Here is a 23,335-nt window from a genome sequence, read left to right on the forward strand (position 1 = left end):
TACGGGTGCAAATCCGTTCCGCTTTGCTCGCAGTTTCTAGCACCAATTGAACATTCATCCAACACTTGTGTGTGTTTTGTCATTCGTTACACCGTAGCCTTGCGGCCTCGTACAAGTTTCTGCGAATCTCCGGTCGACGTACTCTTGCTTTCCGCATAATTCGCTGGTTGCACCGTTTTACGCACCGTGCCACCGCAGCACAAGTACCGTCGGCATGTCGTTTCGCGCGTCACGACGGATGGGGTCCGGTGTCGTCACGGCACCGTCCGGATCCGCCGCGTCGCCGTTGACCGAACTCAATTACCTGTTGAGTCGGTGGGAACAACGGATTGAACGCGTCCGCCAAGCGCAGCAGCGACAACGGGAGCAACCACCGCCGCCGTCGCCGGCGTCGACGTCGCGGCCGCTGTTGGGACGATTCGGCTTTGGACGCAAAGCGCCGGTGACGCCCACATCCGAACACACGGGGGATTCATCCGAATTAACGAGTCTTCCGATGGAGACTCCTGTCGTGTCGCCCCTGCAGGATGTGGTGCCGTCGACCCGGGGAACAACGCACGTGGCGCAATTTATTGATTTGCCGGATGCGGACGATTGTGTAGAAGATTTGCGGAGACTCGCCGAGCTCGTCGTGATTGGGGAAAACTTTGTGACCACACTGCAAAAGAAAAAGGACACTTTGCGGTCGAAAGAAGGATGGGGAGGCGACGTCTTTGAAGACTTGTCGGAACGGGAACGGGAAATGGAAATAGCGGAGGAAGATGACCGTCTGCAGCTCTTTGATACATTCTTCGAACGCGAGGCCCTGGAGCTTATCGTCACCCTCTTGATGGGCCGTGCGTTTCACTCTACCCGTCAAGATATCCAACCAGATGTAGACGCGAATGAGTCGAACGACGACTCGATCGAACACGATTCTTCTCTGGCGGTACCGCCTGATCCTTCGGACGAAGTCTGGTTGCCGTCCCTATACATTGCGACCCAGGCGATTCAGTCCATTTCCATTCTGATCCAGAACGTATCCCGGGCCACGTCGCTTTACGTCATTCTCTCCAATAACCACGTCAACACCTTGATCAACTTTCCACTCGACTTGTACGCGGAAGCGGAGCAAGGCCGACAGCATGATGCCATCCGGGACGGCACACTCACGCACATGTTCAAAAGTCCCGAACTCGCGGAACTGACCACCCACCTCGTTACACTGTTGAAATCCCTAGCCATGCGCATGAACGCCGAAACGCTACAGTTCTTTCTCAAATACCCGACCGAACACCTCGTGGACAGTCACGCGGGTCCGGCGTCTTCATCGCACTTTGAACCAACAATCGGTAGTGTTGATTCCGTGGAGGACGACGACGACAACGAGAAGCAAGGATCGGAAGGACTGCCAACGTACCGAGTCGAATTTCCTCTCTACGAACGCGCCTTGGAATTCTGCGCCGGTCACCACGACTCCTTTGTGCGCGTGACCGCCATGAATATTTGCCTGAATACCTTACAGTTGACGACCGTATCGCCCAAAGAAGACGCCGGCGAAGAGACCATGGATTCCGTGAAGTCTCCCGACGGTGTTCTGCACAACTCCAAGGCGTTGCCTTTTCGGGAGCGTTTGGCCATTGCCCAGCACGCGTGTACACCATCTCGGGTGGAGCGGTTGGTCGCACCAATCTTTGGCAAACTGGCGGAGCGATGGAACTCTCTCGAAGAACACATTCGAGAAATGGACACACATAAGAATCGAATGGGGGCTCATGACGGGCGGAACGAGAAAATGGCCCAGGCGCGTGAAAAAACCCGACGCGAACGATTGCTGCGGGGCTTTCAAGAGAAAGCTGACAGTTTACAGGATGAGTTATTGTTGTTGGAAGACGTCTTCAAGGTAAGCAAGATCGGACCTCCCATATACCTAGTATTTTCCATAAGACTAACCTTGCTTTCCTTGCAGGTCGGTCTTACAGTGTTGAATGAGCAAACCATTGAAATGATGCTGGCCACGTTCGTTTATCCATTGCTCCTCCAACCGCTACTGCTTTATTATCAACGTTTTGACGGTGCCGTTGACCCGGGAAGGAACGACAAGATTGAACATCCCTTTAGTGGATATGGAGGAGATTTTAGTCACGCTGAAACCACCCTTGCTGCAGTATCAAGTCCAGCAAAGACCGCGCTGTTTACTCTCGCTTCTGTGTTTCACTTTATGACGAATCCTCCCTTGCTTCGTCTGGTTTTTGCTGCACTATTTCACCCGCTGTCACCCGACTCCAGCACAGTCCCTACCGTCAGAAGCAATTTGGAAGTGGCGGGTCAAGGCAGCAACCATCAATGGACGATTCGACTAGATATGAAGCGTACTTCAGACGGCCCACTATCGGACGATCGAACTACGTATGACTTTGGTACGAAGCCATCTAATAGAAGGATAGCCAGATCCGAGATGCCAACTTTAGATAAAATCGAAGAAAGCGAGGAATGCATCTTTGTTCTTTCTCCGGCACTGGCAGAGGTGCTTGAATTTCGAGGCGGCGATGACGCTCTCATGGAGCGGACGCGACCGAATCCGTATCGCAAATCCCTGCTTGAATGTTTGAATGTTCCTTACGAAATGGACGAAGTACGTCAATTAGCCGTCTGCGCATTCGATGTAGCCTTGTCAGTATTCGATCCCAGGTTTACTTCCGATATTGTTTTTGGTACGGATGTGAACACGAATAACAAGATCGTTCTTGAGGATCACACGCTAGATGCAGAGCAAGCTCAACCTGATAATGATAAAGGAATCTGCGGGAGCGGTACTGATCGTTCATGCCACTCATCGCCTATAAAAGAAAGGCTCATTGGCGTGAACCCAATTGGTGAAGTAGTCACTGCACTTTGTGGAAGTGCTATCTTCGCCCCAAAGGACAACTTTGGAGGGTTCAATATTGAATTTGACAGCGTAGCTGCTCACGCATTAATTAACTGCGTTCGCCGAAACGACACAGCAATGAGGATATCAGCAAAGCTCGTCGAAACGCGACGACGACAGTCATCAGTTTTCATTGCCCACCAGGTCACCAACCTACAAGAAATGACTGTGGGTGGAGCGACTTTGTTCTTAAGTGGTTCGCCTGCAGCAGATGATCCGAACTTTGAAGAGCAGATGCGGGGCAGAATCACGAATTTACTATTCTTTGAGTCTATGGACGAGCCAGTCAAACTTCCTGCCGTTGAGGGTTTCGTGGAGCTGCAAGGCTCTAGTACAAAGGGTGATAAGGAATTCTCTCTTTTAATATCTTCAGCGAGTACCTTTAAAGATATGTGTGGACGAGTTGGCAATTACCTTTTGAGCGAGCTGGATAACGGCGACAACCACTACGATCAACAAGTACTCGAAGGCTGCCAAGCTAGTGCAAGAGCTTTATTTCACATCGACGCTTTCTCTGCCTTTCTTAAAGCTTTAGCGACTAATGGAGGCGCCTCTATCTACCACGCTGCACCTCATGGACTCGCTATTTCTGCCTCTGGGGGTTCCGTCGACATATCCGATTCATGCATTTTAGAGATGAAGCGTCAAATTTTTGCCCCCCTCTCGGCAAACATCCTTAGTGCAATCTTTTTCAGCGAAAACGAAATTCCAAATCTTCCCATTCCCGGTTCAATAATTTCGCTTGTTGGCAGCTTGGCGATTCCATGCGTCTGCGAGATTCCGGCATCGATGTCTCATCTCTTCTTGCAAAATGGTTCGATGATTATTTCCGAAGGCGTCACATGGCAATCACTGTATCTTGCCTTTCAGCATAATTCTCTTGTGTTCGCACAACCTCAACCAGACGGCGAAGCAGGAAACGGGAGGGCGGTATCGTCCTGTCTTTTGGAACGCCTCTCCGTCGTTGTTGACCAGTCACCGGATCCTTCCTCGCCAGCTCGCCGCCTCATACTATCGTACAAAAGCTTTGACTCGGATCCACCGCCTCTGTTTCTATTTGACGAGCTTCCGAAGCGCGCGAAGTACGGCCCCTTCTCTAGAATCGAGCCTTTCACTAGTACTCTGGATGTGTGGTTTGAAGACCAACGTGCCACTGAGCAGGCGTTTCAAATCTTTATGCAGACTATATTTGCCGCCAAGGCACAAGGCGGCCTAGCAATTTTCCAATTCCTTTCTTCCTAGCTAGCACACTGACTTGAGGTATTATCGTTGAAGGATTTACAGTTAATAATAAATTGCCGCAAATGTCCAAAGCATTTACTGAAGAACTGGCATCAGATGATCTAGCTGCATCAGAGTTCCACGACAGCTTCCTATCAAGGCAAAAGTGGATGTGAGGCATTCTTGGGGCAGCATAAAGTAAAGAAGGCGAAGGATTTGAGAATTTTCCCCTAAGCTAGTTGGAACAATGCAAACCCCTTTCTTGTATCCAGCTTCGTTATAGGATTTATTCAGCTCGCGATGTTCTTAAAGTATGATAACCTACATCGTTGACTGTCACCCTAGTTGGAGGCGCTTTTTGTTGAACAGGCTTCACGTCCTGTTTAAGATTGCTCCGCCTCGCGAATAATATTGTGTAGCATGGTAACTTCATTCTGCTCAAGGGCGCAAAACTCCCCCGGTTGTTGTAAGGGATCCAGGGTCAATTCCATGAACTGCACTCGGTGAAGCCTCTTGACAGTGTAGTTGAGAGCACCCAACATTTTTCGAATTTGTCGATTGCGACCTTCCACTAGTGTCAGTTGCAATTTTTCTCTTCCCAAAACTTGAACTGCACATGATTTTGTTCGAGCTGTGAGCGGCTCTGCACGATTGCCGTCCCGTTGCGCGACAGTCGTAATGATGACCCCGTCCCGTAATTGAGCAACATCTTTCGCTAGCACTGGTCGATCTACCCACACTTGGTAAATTTTGGGTTGCTTGTGCCGACCTCGAAGAACCGCATTCGGAACACGCCCATCACTAGTCAACAGTATTAAACCGGACGTTTCTTTGTCGAGCCGGCCCACCGGAAATATACGCTTGGATGAATCAAAGCCGGCTTCTTCGAGAGCATCAATGATATTTCCAGCTATTTTCCGATCCGTCGTGCAGGTGACGCCCACAGGCTTCCAGTACTTCACATAATCAAAATTTATCGTTGCGTCAGACGTTCCTGGTAATCCAGTGCTTACAATGGCGTTCATTCCTTCCCAACCTGTTACGGGTATACCGTCAAGAGTTATCTTGTCATGAAAGGGAACGACTTTGAAACCCCCCTTGCTTTTTACAGGGATGTCATTCACGCTCACACGGCCAGCCTCAATCAATTTGTCAGCCTCTCTGCGGGAATGCGTCTTTTTGAACACTTTGTTGAGTCGAATTCCTTCTTCCAAAGGCTCAAACGACGAAGCTGTCCCTAGATTTGTCGTGAACGACCAAAAACCACAGCCTCGAGTATGTGCTACGATTGAAGTACTACGAAAGGCCGAGGCGAAAGTCCGCACCAAAAGTAGCGCCAGCAGCAATCGGGCCATGAAGAAGTATGCAGGCAGGGGTTCTCGAGTAGCGCTTGGCTCAACTCATGCTTTATCGGAATAGGGCATGGTAGTTTGTTCAATAATGCGTTGGAATAGAGTGTGCGAGAAATGATTTTTACTTAGGTTTGACTGTAGACACGAAACAACCAGACGGACGGACAGAACAAAAGTCGGATTGCCGTCGCCGTGATTTTTTCGTCTGACAAAACAAACAACGCTCCATACTTCCAACGACTTTTCAAAGTTATCAATATGTTAAGCTATCATGAGTTTAATAACAAGACCAGAGATCAGGCTTTAAATCAACACAAGTATCAAGAGATGTCATGCATTTTCGCCGATATCTATTGCTGCTTCCGTTCGCTCCTTCTTGATCATGTGTTCCAGATAAAACTCTCCCGCCTTGTACGAGCTACGAACCATTGGGCCAGAAGCCACATATTTAAAGCCCATGTTTTCTCCGACTTGGCGATAGTGGTCAAACTTTTCCGGCGTCACGTACTCGACAACAGACAAATGGTGTTCGGTTGGACGCAGATATTGGCCAAAGGTCACCACATCCACGCCAATGGCTCGCAAATCTGTCATTGTCTGCGTTACTTCCTCCTCCGTTTCACCCAAGCCCAACATTATCGAAGTTTTGGTATACAGCTCAGGTTTGACCACTTTGGCGTGTTGCAGGGTCGAAAGGGATTGTTGATAATTAGCACGAGCGTCGCGCACGAAGGGTTGCAATCGTTCCACCGTCTCCACATTGTGCGCGTACACGTCTAATCCAGACAGTGCCAGTGTCTCTACTGAATCCAACATGCCTTGAAAATCCGAAACCAGGCATTCAACCAACAAATTTGGTTTGTTCTGTTTCAAGAGCTGGACGGTTTGGGCAAAATGCTGTGCTCCACCGTCGGCAATATCATCCCGGTCCACCGACGTCAGCACGATGTAGTCGACGCCCCACGCCACCACGGCTTCCGCCGTTTTAAAAGGTTCGAATGGATCCGGTGGAGGGGGCTTGCTGTCCGTGTTGACGGCACAAAACATACAGCCACGCGTACATGTGTCACCAAGCAACATGATCGTACCCGTACCTCCGTTCCAGCATTCGCCAATGTTCGGGCATTGCGCTTCTTCACAAACGGTATGGAGGTCTAGCTTTTGTAAGCTGTCTTTCACTTGTGCGTAGCGTGAGTCTTTGGCTAGATGCGATGAAATAAAGTAACGTAAATCAGAAAGGCAAAGCTGAGGACGGTGGTGTTGCGCGTTACATTTACACGACGCAGTGCTATAAGTAGATTGCGTACCTTGTGAAGGCGCCGGGACTTTGAACCACGAGGGCCTCCCTTTCGGCATTTCGGCTCCAACTTTGGGTCGCTTCAATGAAGGATCGATAGGAATTTCCTCGATGTCATCCTTGTCGGCCGCGTGCCGCAGTGGCATCGGTAGCCCTCCTCCGCCGGTGGAACCATCGCCACGAGCTACCGCGTAGGGAACAGTAACGGAAGATTCCACGTGATCATCTGTCTCCACGGTTGTAGAGACCTTGGTGCAGAAAGGTCTATGGGAAGGTCGCCATGTCGAGACTAAGTTTGCAGTAGGCCCTCTGGAGGAGTCAAGTGCCGTCCACGCCCAGCTCTCCAAAAACGATGTCAGCGCTAATAGTGGTACCAACATATATAATGGCGATGAAGACCTTCTTCTTGACATGTTGCTATTTGCTATGCTTTCAGCTTGGACAGTGCAGTAGTTCTTAATCATAAAGCGTTTGAGCAAGTGTCGTCAAATTCTTCTTACTAGCCTCTTTATTCCGAGAGTGATGGGTCGACGACGTGACCACTTTCGTCCTGCTGTGTAAACTGTCTGTGACAACCTCGTACGATGGTATCCGGTTTGGAAACCATTTTGACGACGTCAGTGTATCCATAAGTATACAAGCCTATCATTGCAATCGGAAGTCTATTCTCAGTCTGCAAGACCAAGCTTACAATTAGGACAGAAGTTGGCAAAAACTAACGAGATTCCCAGCTATGCAATGACATCAAAACGTTCCGGCGTAACGATGCAGCTTTCAAAACCTCTTGTTCCACTACGGTCCAGTCTACGCCATGCTTGGCGGGGGGCGTCAAGAGAACCGGTGGAAAGGCCAGTTCGGGTGGAATAAGATATTCCGCCAGCCTTTGCCGAGCCGCCGGGTCGTCTACGGATGGCGAAAAAGATAGCCATGTCTGCGCTAGGCAATGCTGCGCTTTCCAACGCAAAGCTGGATTCCATGCTACGGTATGTTCGAAAAAAGCCACCAGACCAGGCTCCTCCGCCGCTTGCGGCAAGGCATCTTCCCACCTTTGCCTCTTTTTGGGTGTAAAATTCAATTTGCTGTAATCAGGTAGCGTCATTGCTTCGGGCCAAGTTGACACGTCCGGCGTCCCCAAAACATTGCATACTTGGCAAATTTGATCCAACACATTGCGCCCGGCAAAGAGTACCCTGCCAGTCAAAAGTTCCGCGACCACTGTACCAGCACTATACATATCCATAGACGTGTGAACTTCGGTAGTCCCCAACAACACTTCCGGCGGGCGGTAGTACAAGGTACATAGACCACGAGGCGGCACAGGTAAGGTAGTGTCATTATTCTGGTCGTGGTCGGGCCCGGTCCGTTGAGACAGTCCGAAATCACACAAGCGTACGATCCCACTGTACGATACGAGCAAGTTGCCTGGTTTGACGTCACCGTGCACAATCCCATGCCCGTGACAGTGAGCCAAGGCGGCGCATATGTCACCAGCAATCGTTCGAATAATTGTGGGATTATTGAAAGACGGAGGCGACGTCTTCCGCCGACGCCATTCGAGGGACAAGGCCAAGTCAACCGGGCAATACTCCATTGCAATGGCCACCGATGACGGGTCCTGGCTGTTACCAAATGAGCCGGTATTCGAAGGATATACGGCATATACGTGGCAAATATTGGTATGAGATGCCAGTAAGCGCAGAGCACATAATTCATTGTAAACGAGAGGATCCAATCGGGAAAGAATGGTAGCAGCTGATGACGCAGCATTTGTTGTTGACGTTGCAGCACTCCTGTTGCTCCCTATCCTCTCCTTGTCAATTTGATCTTTCTGCTGTATACATCCAACGATTGTTTTGACAGCCACCAAAGATCGCTGCCCAGGATGAAACGCGAGTGAAATCTCCCCAAATGCTCCGCGGGTTAAACGGGCGTTGCCTTGAAAGACCTCGACAACGACACGCTCCTCATCCTTGGACGAGGATGGAGACGACGACGGACCCCACCTACAAACCGACCAGTCGTCTAAAACGCGAGAAGCCTCGTATTCCACCATCGGCGGACGCTTATTACTTTCTTGCTTTTGTTGATGATTAGTCGTTTTGTTTCGTTAGCGAGGTGTTCGAAGAACCAAACATGGGCCACAGGACTTGTACTTCACCGTTAGTAGTACACCGGCCTAAGTATGAGTAGTGACCATGGCTATTAACAAAATGTGTATGAGCTATTCTAGAGTACATGTTCTTGTCCAGCCAAACAAGAATATTCGCCATTCAACGTCATCGATTGACAGTGAAAGCAGAATTTCTGACTGTTAATGCCATTGATCGCGAGGTCTTGATCCTCGCTATAGTAGAAAGCAATGATTTATCTATCTGCCGACCCCTTCGACTTCCTTACTGTTTTACATCGAAGCGTTTTCGGCAATGATCCGCAATCCGTATGTGCGACGCACAGCTAGTACATCCTGATAGCTGCAGCGAAGTACTCGTCCATGCATATCTCTCGTCAAGCGCCGGAATAAGCGTCCAACAAGTTTGCCGTCACCATTCATATACAAGAACGAGCTGTGTTTTTGTTCGGCGGCATATCCTATCTAACGTTGTATTTGGATTTAAAAAAGTATCACCGGTGGCAACAAGGAAATGTCGGGCTTAAAAGCGAGGGAGCCAAAATTGTCTGTTGGTCGGGCGACGGCGAAGTTCCTGAAGGTACATCTTGTATTTCGATTGGTTACACTAGTGTCTGGGCGACCGGCGCTTGTCCTCTTAAGAGGACACGAAAAAAGCGAAAACTATTTGATAATTGTGTAGCTCTAGTACAATATTCTACGCAAAACTAGAATTTGACCATGGTGGTCAAGAATGGCACTATGTTTTCGAGACTTTACTCGAATGCATAGAAAGTAAAATAAAATATATATTTAATCACTATGGGAGGTGGCCATATGCTCAGAATAGCACAGCTTTCCATTTTTGGTGCAGCAAATCCATGGTTCTATACTACCAGGTTTTTCCTCATCTTTGCATAGGGAGCAGACATGTGTTGACTTACTAGAACACACCAAGCACCTTCCCTGTAGCCTAATGCTGGTTGAATTCCCTTTACTATCTCTTCTCCTCTTTTTTGTGGGGGATAGATGGGCAGATATACCGCTTCTCGGTTCTCCCGTTGTCCTGCAAAGTGTTGGGCTTATTTCCGTGTCGAAAAAACATCCCCCTCTGACTGACGTTCTGTTGCCTCCAACTATGTCATACTGGTTATCCACCAGTTCCTCAGCCAAGTAAGTATAGAAGTCTTTCTGTTTTTTGTCTTTCCCGGTGCCCCCATTACGCCCTGTGCACTGACTGTAAGCTAGCCAGGTATCAACAACCAGCATACCAAAAATTGACAAGTTGACCCTCATGGACCAATCTAATGTACCCACTTTCCTTTCAATTGTGAGGGTATCCTGACAATGACGGTTATGCCTGTCTACCATTCCGCATGTAGTATAGTACAATTCTGCTGCTTTTGGTTGTGGTACAACAATTTTGATTCTCTCTGGGTCAGCATTTGGCAATTGCTGAATCTGCCTCTATTGATATCAAACAAATGGACTGCCGGCATCAAGACTGGACACACTTGATATAAAGTATTGACAATTGCAATCAATCCATACAAACACCATCAAGCTACTTCCATTGAGTCCGTCTTTCATCAACAGTCCTTTTTGGTCTCCTTGATGATTGAACTCCAGTCTCAAAAGATAAGCCATTGGAAAGTGCTTTGTTGCACTCTTCACAACCCCAATAAATCCCAAACCTATTTGTCTCAACTCCAATGCAGCACCAACAGAAGCGAAATAGGAATCAGCACATACAACTTGGTTTGTCCATGCCCAAAGAGTAACTAGCTCTTTGAGAATCCTTGTGCCAAGTAAAAGATTATTGTTGCTTAGACCACCCTCATCCCCTTCTTCCCAAGCAGTCTTTGACTTGACCAGTTTCAACCGAAGCATAATTCCGGAACATCTACATGCCGCATTTTGGATCTCGCAACCATTCTCTGGCTTTCAATCTATGGCAACATACATAGGCAGCCCATGATTAATCCAATTCCCCCCTTGGCCATACCAGCGAGAGATGGACTTGTCAACACAAATCATGTGAGAGGGCTTGAAAGCTGTACTTTGGTGATCATTGTACCTGGCTACAAAGCCATTGACACGTTTCCATCTGTAGCTCTGCAAACTCATACCTTCTGGCCGCTCAGGAGGCTGCTCACTCCAGCAAAGACATTGCCATATATCATTGAATCGCTGTCTTGACATTCCTGTCCGTCCAAAGCATGGAGCAGAATATATTTTGACAGTGCAGTTGTTGACCACAGCTGGAATTGGCTTGTGTACTCAAACTTTGTTGTCAGAATGACTATTCCAAAAAAGCGAAGCAGCTCTCCAGTAGTGATGATGTGCTTGTTCTGTTGCACCAGAGCATTGTTTCTTAGCTGACACATAGTGGTGAGCTGTTTGGGTGGAAACATCAGAAGGAAGTATTCCAGTCTCGAGTACTTTCCGCCAATATCAGAGTTTGGACCCAAGACTTCACCAACAGGCGTGGAAATACCGAAGTCTTTGATTGGCACACTGCCATTTGTACCATTTAGAGTAGCTTCATCATCTTCATACCACTTTGTGCCATGTGCTACTGCAGCAGGGACAGCTTCTGCCTCGGAAAAGTTTTTGTTACCAAAGTCAGCATTGGGTAGAATTGGAAGTACTGGTAGCTGCACCAGTGACTCCGTGTCTTGTTCGAGAATTGGATGTTGATCAAACCCTGCTTCCATATGAAACAAATCAGTCTCAGTTGCAGTATCCGCTGTTACGGTTGGAAGCGCATCAATGTTGTCAAGCATATTGTTGGGCGCTGCCACAGCTGCTATATCAGCGTCATTTGGTGACGTGGTCAAGTCTGGTACAAAGGCCTTGACGCTACGGATGTTCAGAGTGCTTCGCTTCACTGCTCCACCCCCCAAATCAAAGTCAGCAGTAACAAAGGTGGAAGTACGGTTGGTTTGAGGCTTCCTGGTGGTTGTGACCTCTACAACAGTCCCAACAATAACCTTGGTAGTCTTCAATGCACCATATCTGTCAATGGTCAAGTATCTCCTGGCTTCTGAAGACAGCACAAGGTGATCAAGACTCGTCTGGCTTCTAACAAAGAGATACGAACTAACAAATATGGTTTTCACACAATTGTTGTTAAGATTTATAAGCTCTAAACTAAAGCCAAATCTATTCAATTTCATCAAGTTCCACGGTGCCAAAACCACCGTGGTCCAGTTCCACGATCTTAAGCATTACCGTGGACCATTTTCATCAATCCCACAGTATTGTACACGCTACCGTGGGCAAGTTTGCCATAGTAACCATGCTTCCAAGCATGGTAACGGTCGACACCCAAAACAGTCACATGATGTATTTGGACATTCAACTGTCCAGTCACCAATCCAAAACAATCATTGTTGCAATCTGCGACCAAACACACATGATTAGTTTTGGCCAACTTGCCTTGGGTGTCATGACTCAAGGCATGCGCGCAATTGCGCAATGCCGTACTTAAAACCAACTTTCCAGTTGACAATATCTACGAGCACATTCACAAAGAAAAACAACGTGACAAGCTTTTGCAGTCACCCTTCCCCCAATTTTACAACGCACAGCTCCTTCTGACATATTGGATGAGGTCTACTTGGTGTTATCTTTACTCAGAAGGGACTATTGCAAATGCAATGGCCATTTTACTGCCAGCAAAACGACATATTATTTTCGACAAATGTTTTCGAGCAACCATTACGACAACAACAAAACTTGAAGTCTGACCCTTGAATTAAAGGATGCCACTTTCCCCCAAGACATTTGAGAGCACGGCAAACACGAAGGTACTATTTGTTTTATATACATCTAACTATAATTGTTAGTTCTGATGGGTTGAAAAGTGTCCTCTTTCGATCCCGGGTCCTGGGTCCTCTTAAGAGGACAACAGTTGTTGAAATACTTGTTTGTTCCCAGTAGATTATCCGTATCTACTGCCTAACCTAGATGTAACCGTTCCGTTTGTTACCTTGTTTTAAGTTGTGAGTTGCTTCACATTATGTTTCTATCTACTTCCTGTATTGAGATGCTGGTCTTTTGTATGCCAGTCATTCAATCGTAGCATCCATCGCGCTTGTTATATATTCGGTCTTATAACCTTTCACTGGGTTGTTTGATAATCGTTTGGGTAAGTTCCGCTTATACTTTGTTGGTGACTGTGGTCGTGGGAGTCTTCTCAGTTAGTCACTGGCATAGTTTCAGCTCTGGACTTATGGATATTGGAGCCCTACTTGTATGTTCTCATGCGGGCTCGTCTGCCGTCGTACCACTCTCATTAACATCCTCCCTCCAGAAGTCCAGAAGTCATCCTTCTTGAATTGCAGCTTCAAATTTTAAAAACAATGCTTCCGTCAAATTTTTGGTCCCGCAGTCTGAAGGGTTCTCTGCTGATGGAGTGAAAATTACCCAAAGTAATCCTGCCTTCAATAGTTCTCGAATAAAATGGTGCCGCATGTCAATGTGTTTGGTTCGGAATCCAACTTGAGAGTTCTTGACCAGGAAAATTGCACCCATGTTGTTGTTGTGTATAATACCTGGAGTTACTGAAGTATCAATCTCATTGAGGAGCATTTGCGTAAAACGTAGTTCTTGCGCACACTGCGAGAGACTAAGATATTCTGCTTCCGTGCTTGATAATGTGACCGTAGCTTGAGTTTTTGATGTCCAATCAGTGATGGTTCCTCCTCCAAGCATGTTAATGATACCCGAAACACTTCGTCGCGTAGTTCAAATCCGCCCAGCTCACCGATTGCAACTCCTTTGGTCTTTGATAAATAAGTCCTTTTCCTTTTGTGGTGCCTAAGTATCCAACCAAATGTTCAAGGGCTTTCCAGTGTTCTTCACCTGGATGCAACATGTGTTGAGCAAGTTTGCGAGCCGCATTAGCAATCACGGGCATAATTTTTTGTGCCACATACATGATTTTCCCCGTGAGACTCCGAAATTTGTCCAACATAACTGGTTTTTCCCCTTCGTGTTTCTGAAGCACTTTCCCTGGATAAGCAGGCGTAGAAACCGCTGATGCATAATGTCCAGTCACGTTTCTGAATGCTTCAATTGTTTCGTCAATAAGCAAATCCATTGTTGCCTTGAAAAAAGTATCTCCGTTTTCGTCTCTTCCCCACTCATACCACACACCCAAATGTTTTCGCAACTTTCCGAGATCAGTAAAATTGAATCTCGACGAAATTTTCGTTTTGAACCACTTGACCATTTTTTCCGTTCCGCCAAGTAAAACATCATCCACAAAGACAACCACAAGTAAAACTAGATCATTTTTTCCGTCTTTCTTGTAGAACATGCACGGATCAGCCGAACTCTGTTTCATGTCCATTACATCACTCGTTAGGAAATTCGCAAAAGTCTTCATCCACTGTAGCGGAGCGTCAACGTTCCCATACATTGCTTTGTTAAGTTTACAGCAATATTCTTCCGCGTCGTCTTTCAAGATGAATCCAAGTTCTATCATTCCTTCCGGCCATTCAATGTAGACTGGTTGATCCTGGTCAGCTTCTAGGAAAGCTGCTTCAATGTCCATCATTTCCAAAACCCAAGATTTTGGTTTCTCCTTGTAGAGAAAGACTCCGAGAGCAATTTGAATTGTAAAATCGCTAGCAACAGGTGAGAAGGTTTCGCTAAAATCCACGCCTGGGATCTGTAGATATCCCAGCGTAACGCATCTTGACTTGTATTGCTTGCTACCATCCTGTTCAACTTTGATTTTAAATACCCACTTTGTGCCCAACGGTTTTCGTCCAAGAGCTTTCACTTTTTCGCGTTTGACTTTCTTCCACACTCCCCTGCTTATGAAATTCATAAATTTGCTCTTAACCGATGGTATCCACTTGCTCTTGTCATTTCCGTTGATTGCTTGTTTCAGTGTCTTTGGTTCCCACGGATCCAATGAGAGCTCAGCACTAAAAACAAAGTAGATTTCTTTTTCTTTTGTTGTTTCCGTACCGTCTGTGTTTCCAGTGTTGTTGACAACAGTCACTGACTCCATTCCACTCATTGGATTAAGAAATGGTGACTCAAGGCGTTTCAGCTCTCGCTCAAGACGCGTTGTTTTTGGTCTTTTGATGGCAACTGCTTCTGGAGCATCACTAGCATCACTTTCCATCCTCCCTGCGTCAGGAGCAGGTATTTCAGCAACCTCGTCAGGAGCATGATTAATGTCATTCGGAGTTTCGTTAGTGTTGTTGAGTTCATTGTTGTTGTTAGGCATTGTAAGGCAGGCATCTATGCCGGGTTTTCTAATGGAGCCAAACTCTGCCATACCATCCTTAGGATCTGGACATTTCCAGTCATCCCATGTAATGTCACGAGAGAGAATTATTTTCTGCGTGAATGGGTTGTACATCTGATAAACGTCTCCAGAATGGTCTTGTGCATATCCAACAAAGATGCACGGAGCCGCCTTTGGCTGGAATTGTTTCATGATCTTCTGACGGTCCGCAACGTAACCAACGCGTCCCCATTCAATAAGGTGAGCATAAATTTTCGGCTTTTCTCCTGTCCACAATTTGAGAGGGCTTTTCTGTTTGTTTTTTGTATTGCACATGATATTTGTGTTTTCCGAAGCTGCCGAGCAGGCTTCCGCCCAAAGTAGCTGCTGAGCGACATCCGTGAGGCAAGCCTGGATCATACTTGCAAGGGCTTTCCCTCCATTGGTGGCAAATTGGCATTTGACCGGTCCATTCATCTGAGGAGAATGCGGGGCAGTGAACTCTTTTGTTACCCTGGCGGCGTCACACCAACTTAAACGTTGACTGGTGTTCACCAGCATTGTCGCAGCATACAAACTTAACCTCATGGCCTCTGGCTTTGACCTTGGAAATAAAACCCTTAAAGATACCAAGAACCTCACTTTTCTTCCCAATAAAGTAGTCAAAGGAGCAACCCGTCGCGTCACAGACTATTTTCACCCAGTATTTGCTTCCCTGCAGAGTAGGATGATAGAGTCCGGCAGTATTGATAAATATGCATTCTTTTCCTGTTTCTTCTAGATTTTCTTGATTCTCATTGTCCCCTCCAATAGTGCTCATCACTTCTAGATAATATAATCCTGATTTCTTTAGAATAATCATTTTGTTGTCTCCTTTCGAGATTTCCATGCCATTTTCCGTAAGTTTGACATCATTCCCTTTGTCATTGAGCAAAGTTAGACTCACAATCTTCTTTGCAAAGTTGGGAACATACAACACTTGTTCAAGTCCTATTGTTTTCCCTGATGTTTTCTGTCGTAACATAACTTTTCCGTGTTCTCTAGCTAGGAGAACACTGCCGTTTCCGACCTTGACTGTTTCGTCACACGTCTTCACTTCCGTTAGATTGTTTCGATTGTTTGTAATGTGAATGTTAGCTCCCATATCCATGAGCCAGTTGTTTTGTTTGGTCTCTGCACTCATGCAGAATGTCATTCCAACAAACACTCCGATTCCTTTGTTGCCCTTCTTGTCTTTGTTCTTCTTCTTGTCTGGGCAGTCCTTTGAAATGTGACCCTTCTTGTTACAGTTGTAACATTTTCGTGTATTGGTTCCGTCTTTCTTTGGGGACTTGCAATCTGATCCCTTGTGGCCATACTTGCCGCAATTATAGCAGACTCCCTTGAATTTCTTGTAAGATCCTCCCTTGTTGTTCTTTCCGTCCGCTGCAAGAGCTAGCCCTCCGGCATCTTTCTTGCTTTACCAACGGCTTAAACTTTCGAACCCACAACTCACGAATTGACTTCTTAAGTTTCTTGAATGTCGCATCCCCACTTCCAAGATTCTTGTATGCCGTTACAACCTCCAAGTACTTGCTTGGTAAGTTTGCAATGACATGAGCCTTCAACTGAATTTCAGACTTTTTGCTCTGCTTGGAGATCTTCTCGACTCAAGCGTTCAGGTATTCAATATTGTTAAACCATTCATTGGGATCCTTCTGAGTATTGGTCAAAATGCATTAAGCGCATGACCATTCGCGTTCTTGACATACAGGAAGGCTGTCCCCATCACAGATTGGATAAGGAAGTTGTAGGCTGTGTTGTTTTCCTTTTTGATCTTCTTTGCTTCTTCTGTCCCTGGCGTTTCTTTGACCATGCGGCTCTCTGTAAGAGCTTTATCAAATCCTTTCTCCCGCCCAAAAGCGAGAGCCTTGCTTGTCCACTCACAATACTCATCTTCATTTCTGTCGAAGGGAATTGACTTCACGCTTGTCAAGGACGTCGCGTTGGTGATCATGATTGCTGCCTATCTCAAGAACCGTTTATAAATGTGTTGAAATACTTGTTTGTTCCCAGTAGATTATCCGTATCTACTGCCTAACCTAGATGTAACCGTTCTGTTTGTCACCTTGTTCTAAGTTGTGAGTTGCTTCACATTACGTTTCTATCTACTTCCTGTATTGAGATGCTGGTCTTTTGTATGCCAGTCATTCAATTGTAGCATCCATTACGCTTGTTACATATTTGGTCATATAACTTTTCACTGGGGTGCTTGATTTCCGTTTGGGTAAGTTCCGCTTATACTTTGTTGGTGACTGTGGTCGTGAGAGTCTTCTCAGTTAGTCACTGGCATAGTTTCAGCTCTGGACTTATGGATATTGGAGCCCTACTTGTACGTTCTCATGCGGGCTCGTCTGCCGTCGTACCACTCTCGTTAACAAACAGTAGCCCAGACACTAGCTAGATGTCGCTCAAAGAGCAAAGACCTTCACATAGGGTTGGAGTGTAAACAAAAGCAAACACGATCGCAACAGACCGGTTTGATGGACGGAGTCGTACATTTGAAGCAGGCCGGTTAGCCAGTCCCGCGTGTTGGGGTCATTCGTTTTATGTCGTCCTAATTTTCCATAAATAGAGTCATACTTCATATCATATTAAATATATATCAAAAAAGTCCAGAAAGCGATTGGGAGTAGGTAACACCCCGAAGTTCGAGCAGGGCAGCAATGTACCGACGAACGAAACTTCACGTCCGCAACAAATTCCGGACTATTCCCGTTCCCACCCAATCAGGCAGTTTCCGATAGAGCGCTCACTTGCGTCAATACCGTCCCTTTGGACCAGGCTAGTATTGTATAAAGTTATCATGGCGGAACAATCACCCCTTTCTTGCCAAACACTAGAACAAGCTGCGGCCGAACTGGAAGCATTGCGTGGTAATTCGCAGGAAGAACGCAGGCACGGACAGCACGTTGTGGGCTTCCCTCGTGCCTGCCGAGCTCTCTTGCGTTCACTACCAGGGAACACAACCTGCATTGATTGCGGCGCGCCGAATCCGGACTGGGCTAGTCTATCCTACGGATCTCTGATTTGCTTAATTTGCAGTGGACGACACCGCTCCTATGGCGTACAAACGTCCTTCGTCCGTTCGGTAGATATGGACGCCTGGAGTCAAGCCCAGATTGTCGCCATGCTGGAAGGCGGCAACGGGCAATTATGGGCCTTCTTTGAGCGTCACGATCTAGGAAATTCCTCGAGAATGGCTAACAAACGCTACAAGACAAAGGCAGCCTTATTCTACCGGAAGCATCTGCAGCAACACGCCTCGCATGTCAGCGACCGTGGAGTGTACGAAGGCCGGGACTCCAGCCGTGCTCGTCCGCAATCACCTACTTCCCCACCACAGATCGCAAACGCAAAGAACGTCCCTACATGCAAGCAAGAAGCAAAGCTTAAACAAGAGCCGTCATCGGTTATCCGCCGACGCTCAGCGGGTGTCACGAGTCAATGAAGTAGTTTGCCTCACGGTGCTATTGAGTGTTCCCTTTTTGTCAATTTTTTGGTGCTCTCGATTCTCTAGCAGTATTCTATGCTAGTTGATTTTCTATTGCTTAAGCGAGATAGTGTATTGCAATAGCTGCTCGTTAGGAAAGTAGTCCTTGGGGTTTGGTCGGTATTCGGGGTCGACAAAGAACACTTCCCAAGAACTTGTTAAGTCAGCTTGTTCCCAAACCGCCGATAAGGTAGCTCCAACAAAGTCGGGACCAAAACGTGATTGCTCCCCGGTTATTTGCAACGAGGCACCCAACGTGGCTGGTTCGAGCACACTGACGAGACAATCAATCGATGCCCCCGAAGTCAGGGCGTCATCATCCAAGTCGTCAAATAAAATAACCGGAGGAGCATCGGCAGCGATTTTACCCTTTTTGTCTAACACTGGTGCTTCACCTATTCGGTAGTCTCGGCAGAATCCAGAACTGGTAAATGTCTGTAAAACTGCTTGCATCGAAGGAATTGTTGCCGTTGCGCTACCACGTATAGCGGTACTTTTGTTGGGAAGTAAACCCTTCTCCTGCATGTTATTCAGCAAATCACGGCCAATCCCTCGAATAAATCTATCGCGGTCAACAAAGTTGGGCAACAGATCCGCCGCGGTGCGCCACAATGCGTAGGAAGTTAAATCAAAGTAGTATTGATCGGATACTAGAGCGTTCTCCCAGGGAGCTTTGGCATAAAAGCTTTTGCGAGCCTTTTCACGATATGCCCTCAGCCGTTGCTGTATATTTCTTTCTATTTCATTCGAGTCTTGTGTATTGGATCGCGACTGAAGAATAGTTTGCACGAGCGTGGCGATTGGCACACACGACGCCGAGCAATCGTCGTTGAGCAACAGCGATAGTAAGGGCTCTTTCAATGTCCGTGGCAGTGGAGGAGTCGGCGACAGCGAAGGCAACACGTTACCTTCTCTCTTGTTTCCACTTACGGCGGATCGAATGTAATATTCGAAGTCAAGTTCAGCGGCTCCTCGGGCGGCTTGCGCCTGGGATGGAATACCAGACACGACGAGCAAACCCGTAGTCGCCTTGCCGATCCAGGCAACTCCTTCATGTACAGCTTGCCGACGAGAAGATGAATTTACAGTCCATGATACGACAGCAAGAGGTGCTATTGATATGACCAAAAGCAATCTCGCGTACATCAGCATCATGTTTTAAGGAAACCAAAATCCCTATGATTTATTGGTTGACAACGTGAGGTCAACAACAAAATGATCAACATTTGTCAGACTTTTCATTGATCTACAGTTACAATTATAAGAATCAAACTCTATTGGTCAACCTTCGTCGTCGTAGAAGGTTTGCGGGCCTTTCGTGGGACAAGGATGTCACAGTGGGCTTTGTAGGCGCTGTCGTGTTTGACAAATGGAAAAGCCTCTGTTCTACTTGACAAATAGAGACACAAGCTGTCTACCTCCTGAGTTGTTGTGTTTCAAAAGTATAAATGAGAATGACTGTAATGAAGAGATAAAACAGTCACATGGCGTGGCTGATACTAAAGCTCTTTGGGCAGCTCGAAATCGTCGGGCACCGACCGTAGGTGCTCCAAAGAAATCCGTGAACTGTGAAGAGTGCAGCTTAACCAAATACGTTCCCGAAAGCATAACTAGTTTGTGGCCCACAGTCCCAAGCCCACAAAAGCGACGGCCCACAAGAAAAGCTCCAGTATGAAGAGACGTTGGCGCATTCTTTCGTTACATTCCAAAAATCTCCGAAAACGATCCCGCAAACGAAAAGATGATTCGTCTTGCAGCTGTGGAGAGCCCAACCACGACGGCAGCCGCACCTTACTACTGCCATCCGACATGCTCGACATTTCCGACTGGTCAGCATTTTCTTCATCCGGCTCATCGACACTTTCAATCCGTGAGTAGCTCGCGTTGCCATTCTGCAATTTGATCGTCTCATTTTCCAAAAACAAGAATCCCCAAAGTGCGCGACGCAAAATTTCAGCCAGAGGTAGTAACACCCCTACGTAGGTCTTGGTATCCGACGAAAAAGTCGTCACTTGCTCCTCCCCCGATGCCGACAAATGGTAAGCAGGAATATAGCACAGCATCCACGTAAATCGAAAGAGTGTATTGTATACAAAAACCTTGTAGTAAAACGCTTCGCTTTTGTACAACCGTTGTGGTCGTAGTTTGATTTGTTTGTAGCTCGGGATAAAGGTCACGATCGCGACGAACGTTTTCCGAATCGGGCGAGTGCAACTCTCCAGGAAAGGCAAGACATACGAATTCGGTCGGTAGGAAGATAAACTGGCGAACCAAACCTGGTCAGTATCCGTGGCTTGATCCGACCGCGTTTCGATCACAAATAGATCCCAGTCCATGATGGTATCCCACCAAATTTGGTATAACATGGATGCAGCAAAACACACGAGCCACCATATTGATCGTCGGTCTTCCCGATGCGTCATACCGTACAAAATAACTACCGAAGCAGACAAGTATTTGAAGGCATTGCCGAGATAGGGCCACCGTTTCCCCGTATCGTACGACTGCCGAAGGGTTTGCAGAAACTTCCACCACAGCGGTAGCAATGCCGCCGACGGCAACACAACGTTATGCAAAATCCAACTGCGCTCCAAGTAACTTCCACTTTCAGACAACCCGTACGTTTGCGAGAGCGTACCCCAAATAACTGTCACGTAGTATGACAAGGCAAACAAAACATCCTGACACGGTCGCACCAACGAAGTAACAACGTCCCCAATAAAGCAGTCGCGAAAGCGTGATCGGTGAAAGGGTGCCGTCGCGGTAAATTTCATGGTGGACCAAAATCGCATCCGTCGTCCCGGTGGAAACATCGAACGGACCACTAACACCGACAAGAAAATGAGGGGTAGGATTTTGGCAGGAAAGTCTGATCCATACTGGTCCATGTGATTGTAGGCCTCAATGTAGAGATGAAAGTTGAACAAAATAGGCATGCTCAAATCCAACGCTGCACCCACTACCGATGGACCGGACGGTGCGTACTCGGCCGACTGGGTGGACGTAGCCGATGATCGAAAAAAGAAAAAGGAGCCCAAACGAGTAAATTGCGGATGGTTTTCTCGGAAGCGTTCCACTCCGCGGGTCAAGCGACTACCGCGTTGGTGTATGCCGGTCTGTGGCGCGTTCCCGCTAGGTGTTGTGCTGCCTGAATTAGCCTCTTCGGATAGAAAGAATTCAGATTCAGCTCCGGTAGATGTGCTTATTCGATTGTCTTCGTCCAAATGCTCCGTGTCGTCTTCATCCCAGCTGTTGACGAATTCTTGTATAGATGATATGGACGATTCGTGGCTCAAGGTCCTTGACCGTACGGGGCTTTGGCTATTCCTCTGTACGACTCCAGCGCTATTTGCGGTCGCAGCGTTCGTACGCGTCAGTTCTAGCGCCGGTATAGTCCACCCCGCCGCCACGTCTCCCTCGTCGGGCGAGTGCGAGATAGCCTCCACGGTCCGTAGAGGAGCCGAGTCGTGGCCCATCGAAACGTTGTTGGCATCGTCCAAGCCGTGCCGTTGTCCGTGTGCAGTTCCCGGCAGAAAAAGAAGTTCGTCACAGGCAATGCCGTTGCGCCGCCAAGTGCGTAAGGAATACGCACACATCATGAGCGTAAACGCAAACAAGGCGGGTCCTGGACAGCACGCAAACATATTGAATCAGACCAACATTATGTGTGAGTCAAGTAGATTCTGCTGCAATCCGAGTGTCTGCGCAACAAAAGTACCAGAGTGTCGTACTATGCTACGAGGGGAAATCTATTGAAACGATTGTACGTACCGCGGTACACGCGCAAGCTGGAGACATCGTGTGTTTTGGTCGTCAAGTCGTAGGCCAAAATGGCACCCAAAATAACCAAAACGGTTGCTTTCGGCTTCAGTACTCGCTCGGATACAACAAAAGATCCCACAGCAGCCAAGACGGAGAGATCCATGGCAATCAACTACTGCACACGAAGGACAGGAGTTGTGCGCTCTGGTGGTTACGTGTTGTATCTACCGAGCCAACACCGACCCGTACCCACAGCGCAAACGTTATCGCCGTTGCTTGGGTAGAACGATTCACAATCAATAGACACCGTCGGTCACTCGCAAGAACGGACAAGGGAAGGGGGAATACAGAGACAGCAGCACTCGAGTTTCCACGGAAGAACGATAGGGTGGAGTCTCAACTGCCTTCCGCTCCCGGGTGGTACACTCTTTCGGCAAGGGAAAAGTCGGGTGAGGCCGAGTCGATCCAGAGTGGTTTTGCGAGGCTCTTTTTCCTCGCCGGCGTCCCTATTTTCCGCGAACGGGATGTGTACACATACAAACTTATGGGACTATCCAGCGCTGTAATATAGAGAGTATTTCTGCATTTGAAAAGATCAAACTAATGTTCAAAACGTGGAGGGGAGTATTCGCGGACCTTACGTGGCCACGACCAGTCGTGTAGCTTCCCGAGACGAATACTGCGTCTCGCCGAAGGAAAAATTAGGGTAACCAGGTTTCATTGGCCAGATGCAATCGTTCCAGTACCGCCACCACGCCAAAATACCCGTTTGCTTCGGTTGGAACTTGACAATTAACACACAAGCCATTAACAATAGTGGGAATAAAAACTACGGGTACCGGTGCGGAACTCCGAACCAGATTGGAATCGACAATGAATCAAGCAATTTTTTTGTCATTCTACGAA

General features: G+C 47.4%; 8 protein-coding genes across 8 annotated transcripts; 2 read left to right on the top strand and 6 right to left on the bottom strand.

The window, feature by feature from the left end:
* Window positions 1–214: 214 nt before the first annotated feature.
* On the top strand, window positions 215–4,150 carry PHATRDRAFT_37493 (predicted protein; the record flags this gene model as incomplete). Its single annotated transcript, XM_002181486.1, has 2 exons — window positions 215–1,882; window positions 1,949–4,150. 2 exons carry the CDS (start codon window positions 215–217, stop codon window positions 4,148–4,150), a joined length of 3,870 nt encoding a protein of 1,289 aa, XP_002181522.1.
* Window positions 4,151–4,605: 455 nt separating this feature from the next.
* On the bottom strand, window positions 4,606–5,298 carry PHATRDRAFT_13855 (predicted protein; the record flags this gene model as incomplete). Its single annotated transcript, XM_002181654.1, has 2 exons — window positions 4,606–5,123; window positions 5,166–5,298. Coding segments are annotated over 2 exons (651 nt in total), but the record flags the coding sequence as incomplete, so codon positions are not given.
* A 416-nt stretch (window positions 5,299–5,714) lies between these two features.
* Window positions 5,715–6,855, bottom strand: PHATRDRAFT_28652 (predicted protein). The gene is made up of 2 exons (XM_002181655.1): window positions 6,759–6,855; window positions 5,715–6,677 (listed from the first exon to the last, which is right to left on the bottom strand). The coding sequence occupies exons 1-2, from the start codon at window positions 6,835–6,837 to the stop codon at window positions 5,812–5,814; spliced, it is 945 nt and encodes a 314-aa protein (XP_002181691.1). The 5' UTR covers window positions 6,838–6,855; the 3' UTR covers window positions 5,715–5,811.
* A 962-nt stretch (window positions 6,856–7,817) lies between these two features.
* PHATRDRAFT_3295 (predicted protein) lies at window positions 7,818–8,285 on the bottom strand (the record flags this gene model as incomplete). Its single annotated transcript, XM_002181656.1, has 1 exon — window positions 7,818–8,285. A coding segment is annotated over one exon (468 nt), but the record flags the coding sequence as incomplete, so codon positions are not given.
* Window positions 8,286–10,361: 2,076 nt separating this feature from the next.
* PHATRDRAFT_37497 (predicted protein) lies at window positions 10,362–12,338 on the bottom strand (the record flags this gene model as incomplete). The annotated part of the gene is made up of 3 exons (XM_002181657.1): window positions 10,362–10,826; window positions 11,015–11,903; window positions 12,304–12,338. 3 exons carry the CDS (start codon window positions 12,336–12,338, stop codon window positions 10,362–10,364), a joined length of 1,389 nt encoding a protein of 462 aa, XP_002181693.1.
* Window positions 12,339–18,118: 5,780 nt separating this feature from the next.
* On the top strand, window positions 18,119–18,277 carry PHATRDRAFT_8461 (predicted protein; the record flags this gene model as incomplete). Its single annotated transcript, XM_002181487.1, has 1 exon — window positions 18,119–18,277. A coding segment is annotated over one exon (159 nt), but the record flags the coding sequence as incomplete, so codon positions are not given.
* A 428-nt stretch (window positions 18,278–18,705) lies between these two features.
* PHATRDRAFT_47322 (predicted protein) lies at window positions 18,706–19,837 on the bottom strand. The gene has a single exon (XM_002181658.1). The coding sequence runs from the start codon at window positions 19,820–19,822 to the stop codon at window positions 18,719–18,721; it is 1,104 nt and encodes a 367-aa protein (XP_002181694.1). The 5' UTR covers window positions 19,823–19,837; the 3' UTR covers window positions 18,706–18,718.
* A 440-nt stretch (window positions 19,838–20,277) lies between these two features.
* PHATRDRAFT_47323 (predicted protein) lies at window positions 20,278–22,850 on the bottom strand (the record flags this gene model as incomplete). The annotated part of the gene is made up of 2 exons (XM_002181659.1): window positions 22,439–22,850; window positions 20,278–22,292 (listed from the first exon to the last, which is right to left on the bottom strand). The coding sequence occupies exons 1-2, from the start codon at window positions 22,590–22,592 to the stop codon at window positions 20,278–20,280; spliced, it is 2,169 nt and encodes a 722-aa protein (XP_002181695.1). The 5' UTR covers window positions 22,593–22,850.
* Between the last annotated feature and the right edge of the window lie 485 nt (window positions 22,851–23,335).

The sequence above is a fragment of the Phaeodactylum tricornutum genome, chromosome 13, assembly GCF_000150955.2.
Source record: "Phaeodactylum tricornutum CCAP 1055/1 chromosome 13, whole genome shotgun sequence".
In the NCBI taxonomy this organism is placed as follows: Eukaryota; Bacillariophyta; class Bacillariophyceae; order Surirellales; family Neidiaceae; genus Phaeodactylum; species Phaeodactylum tricornutum.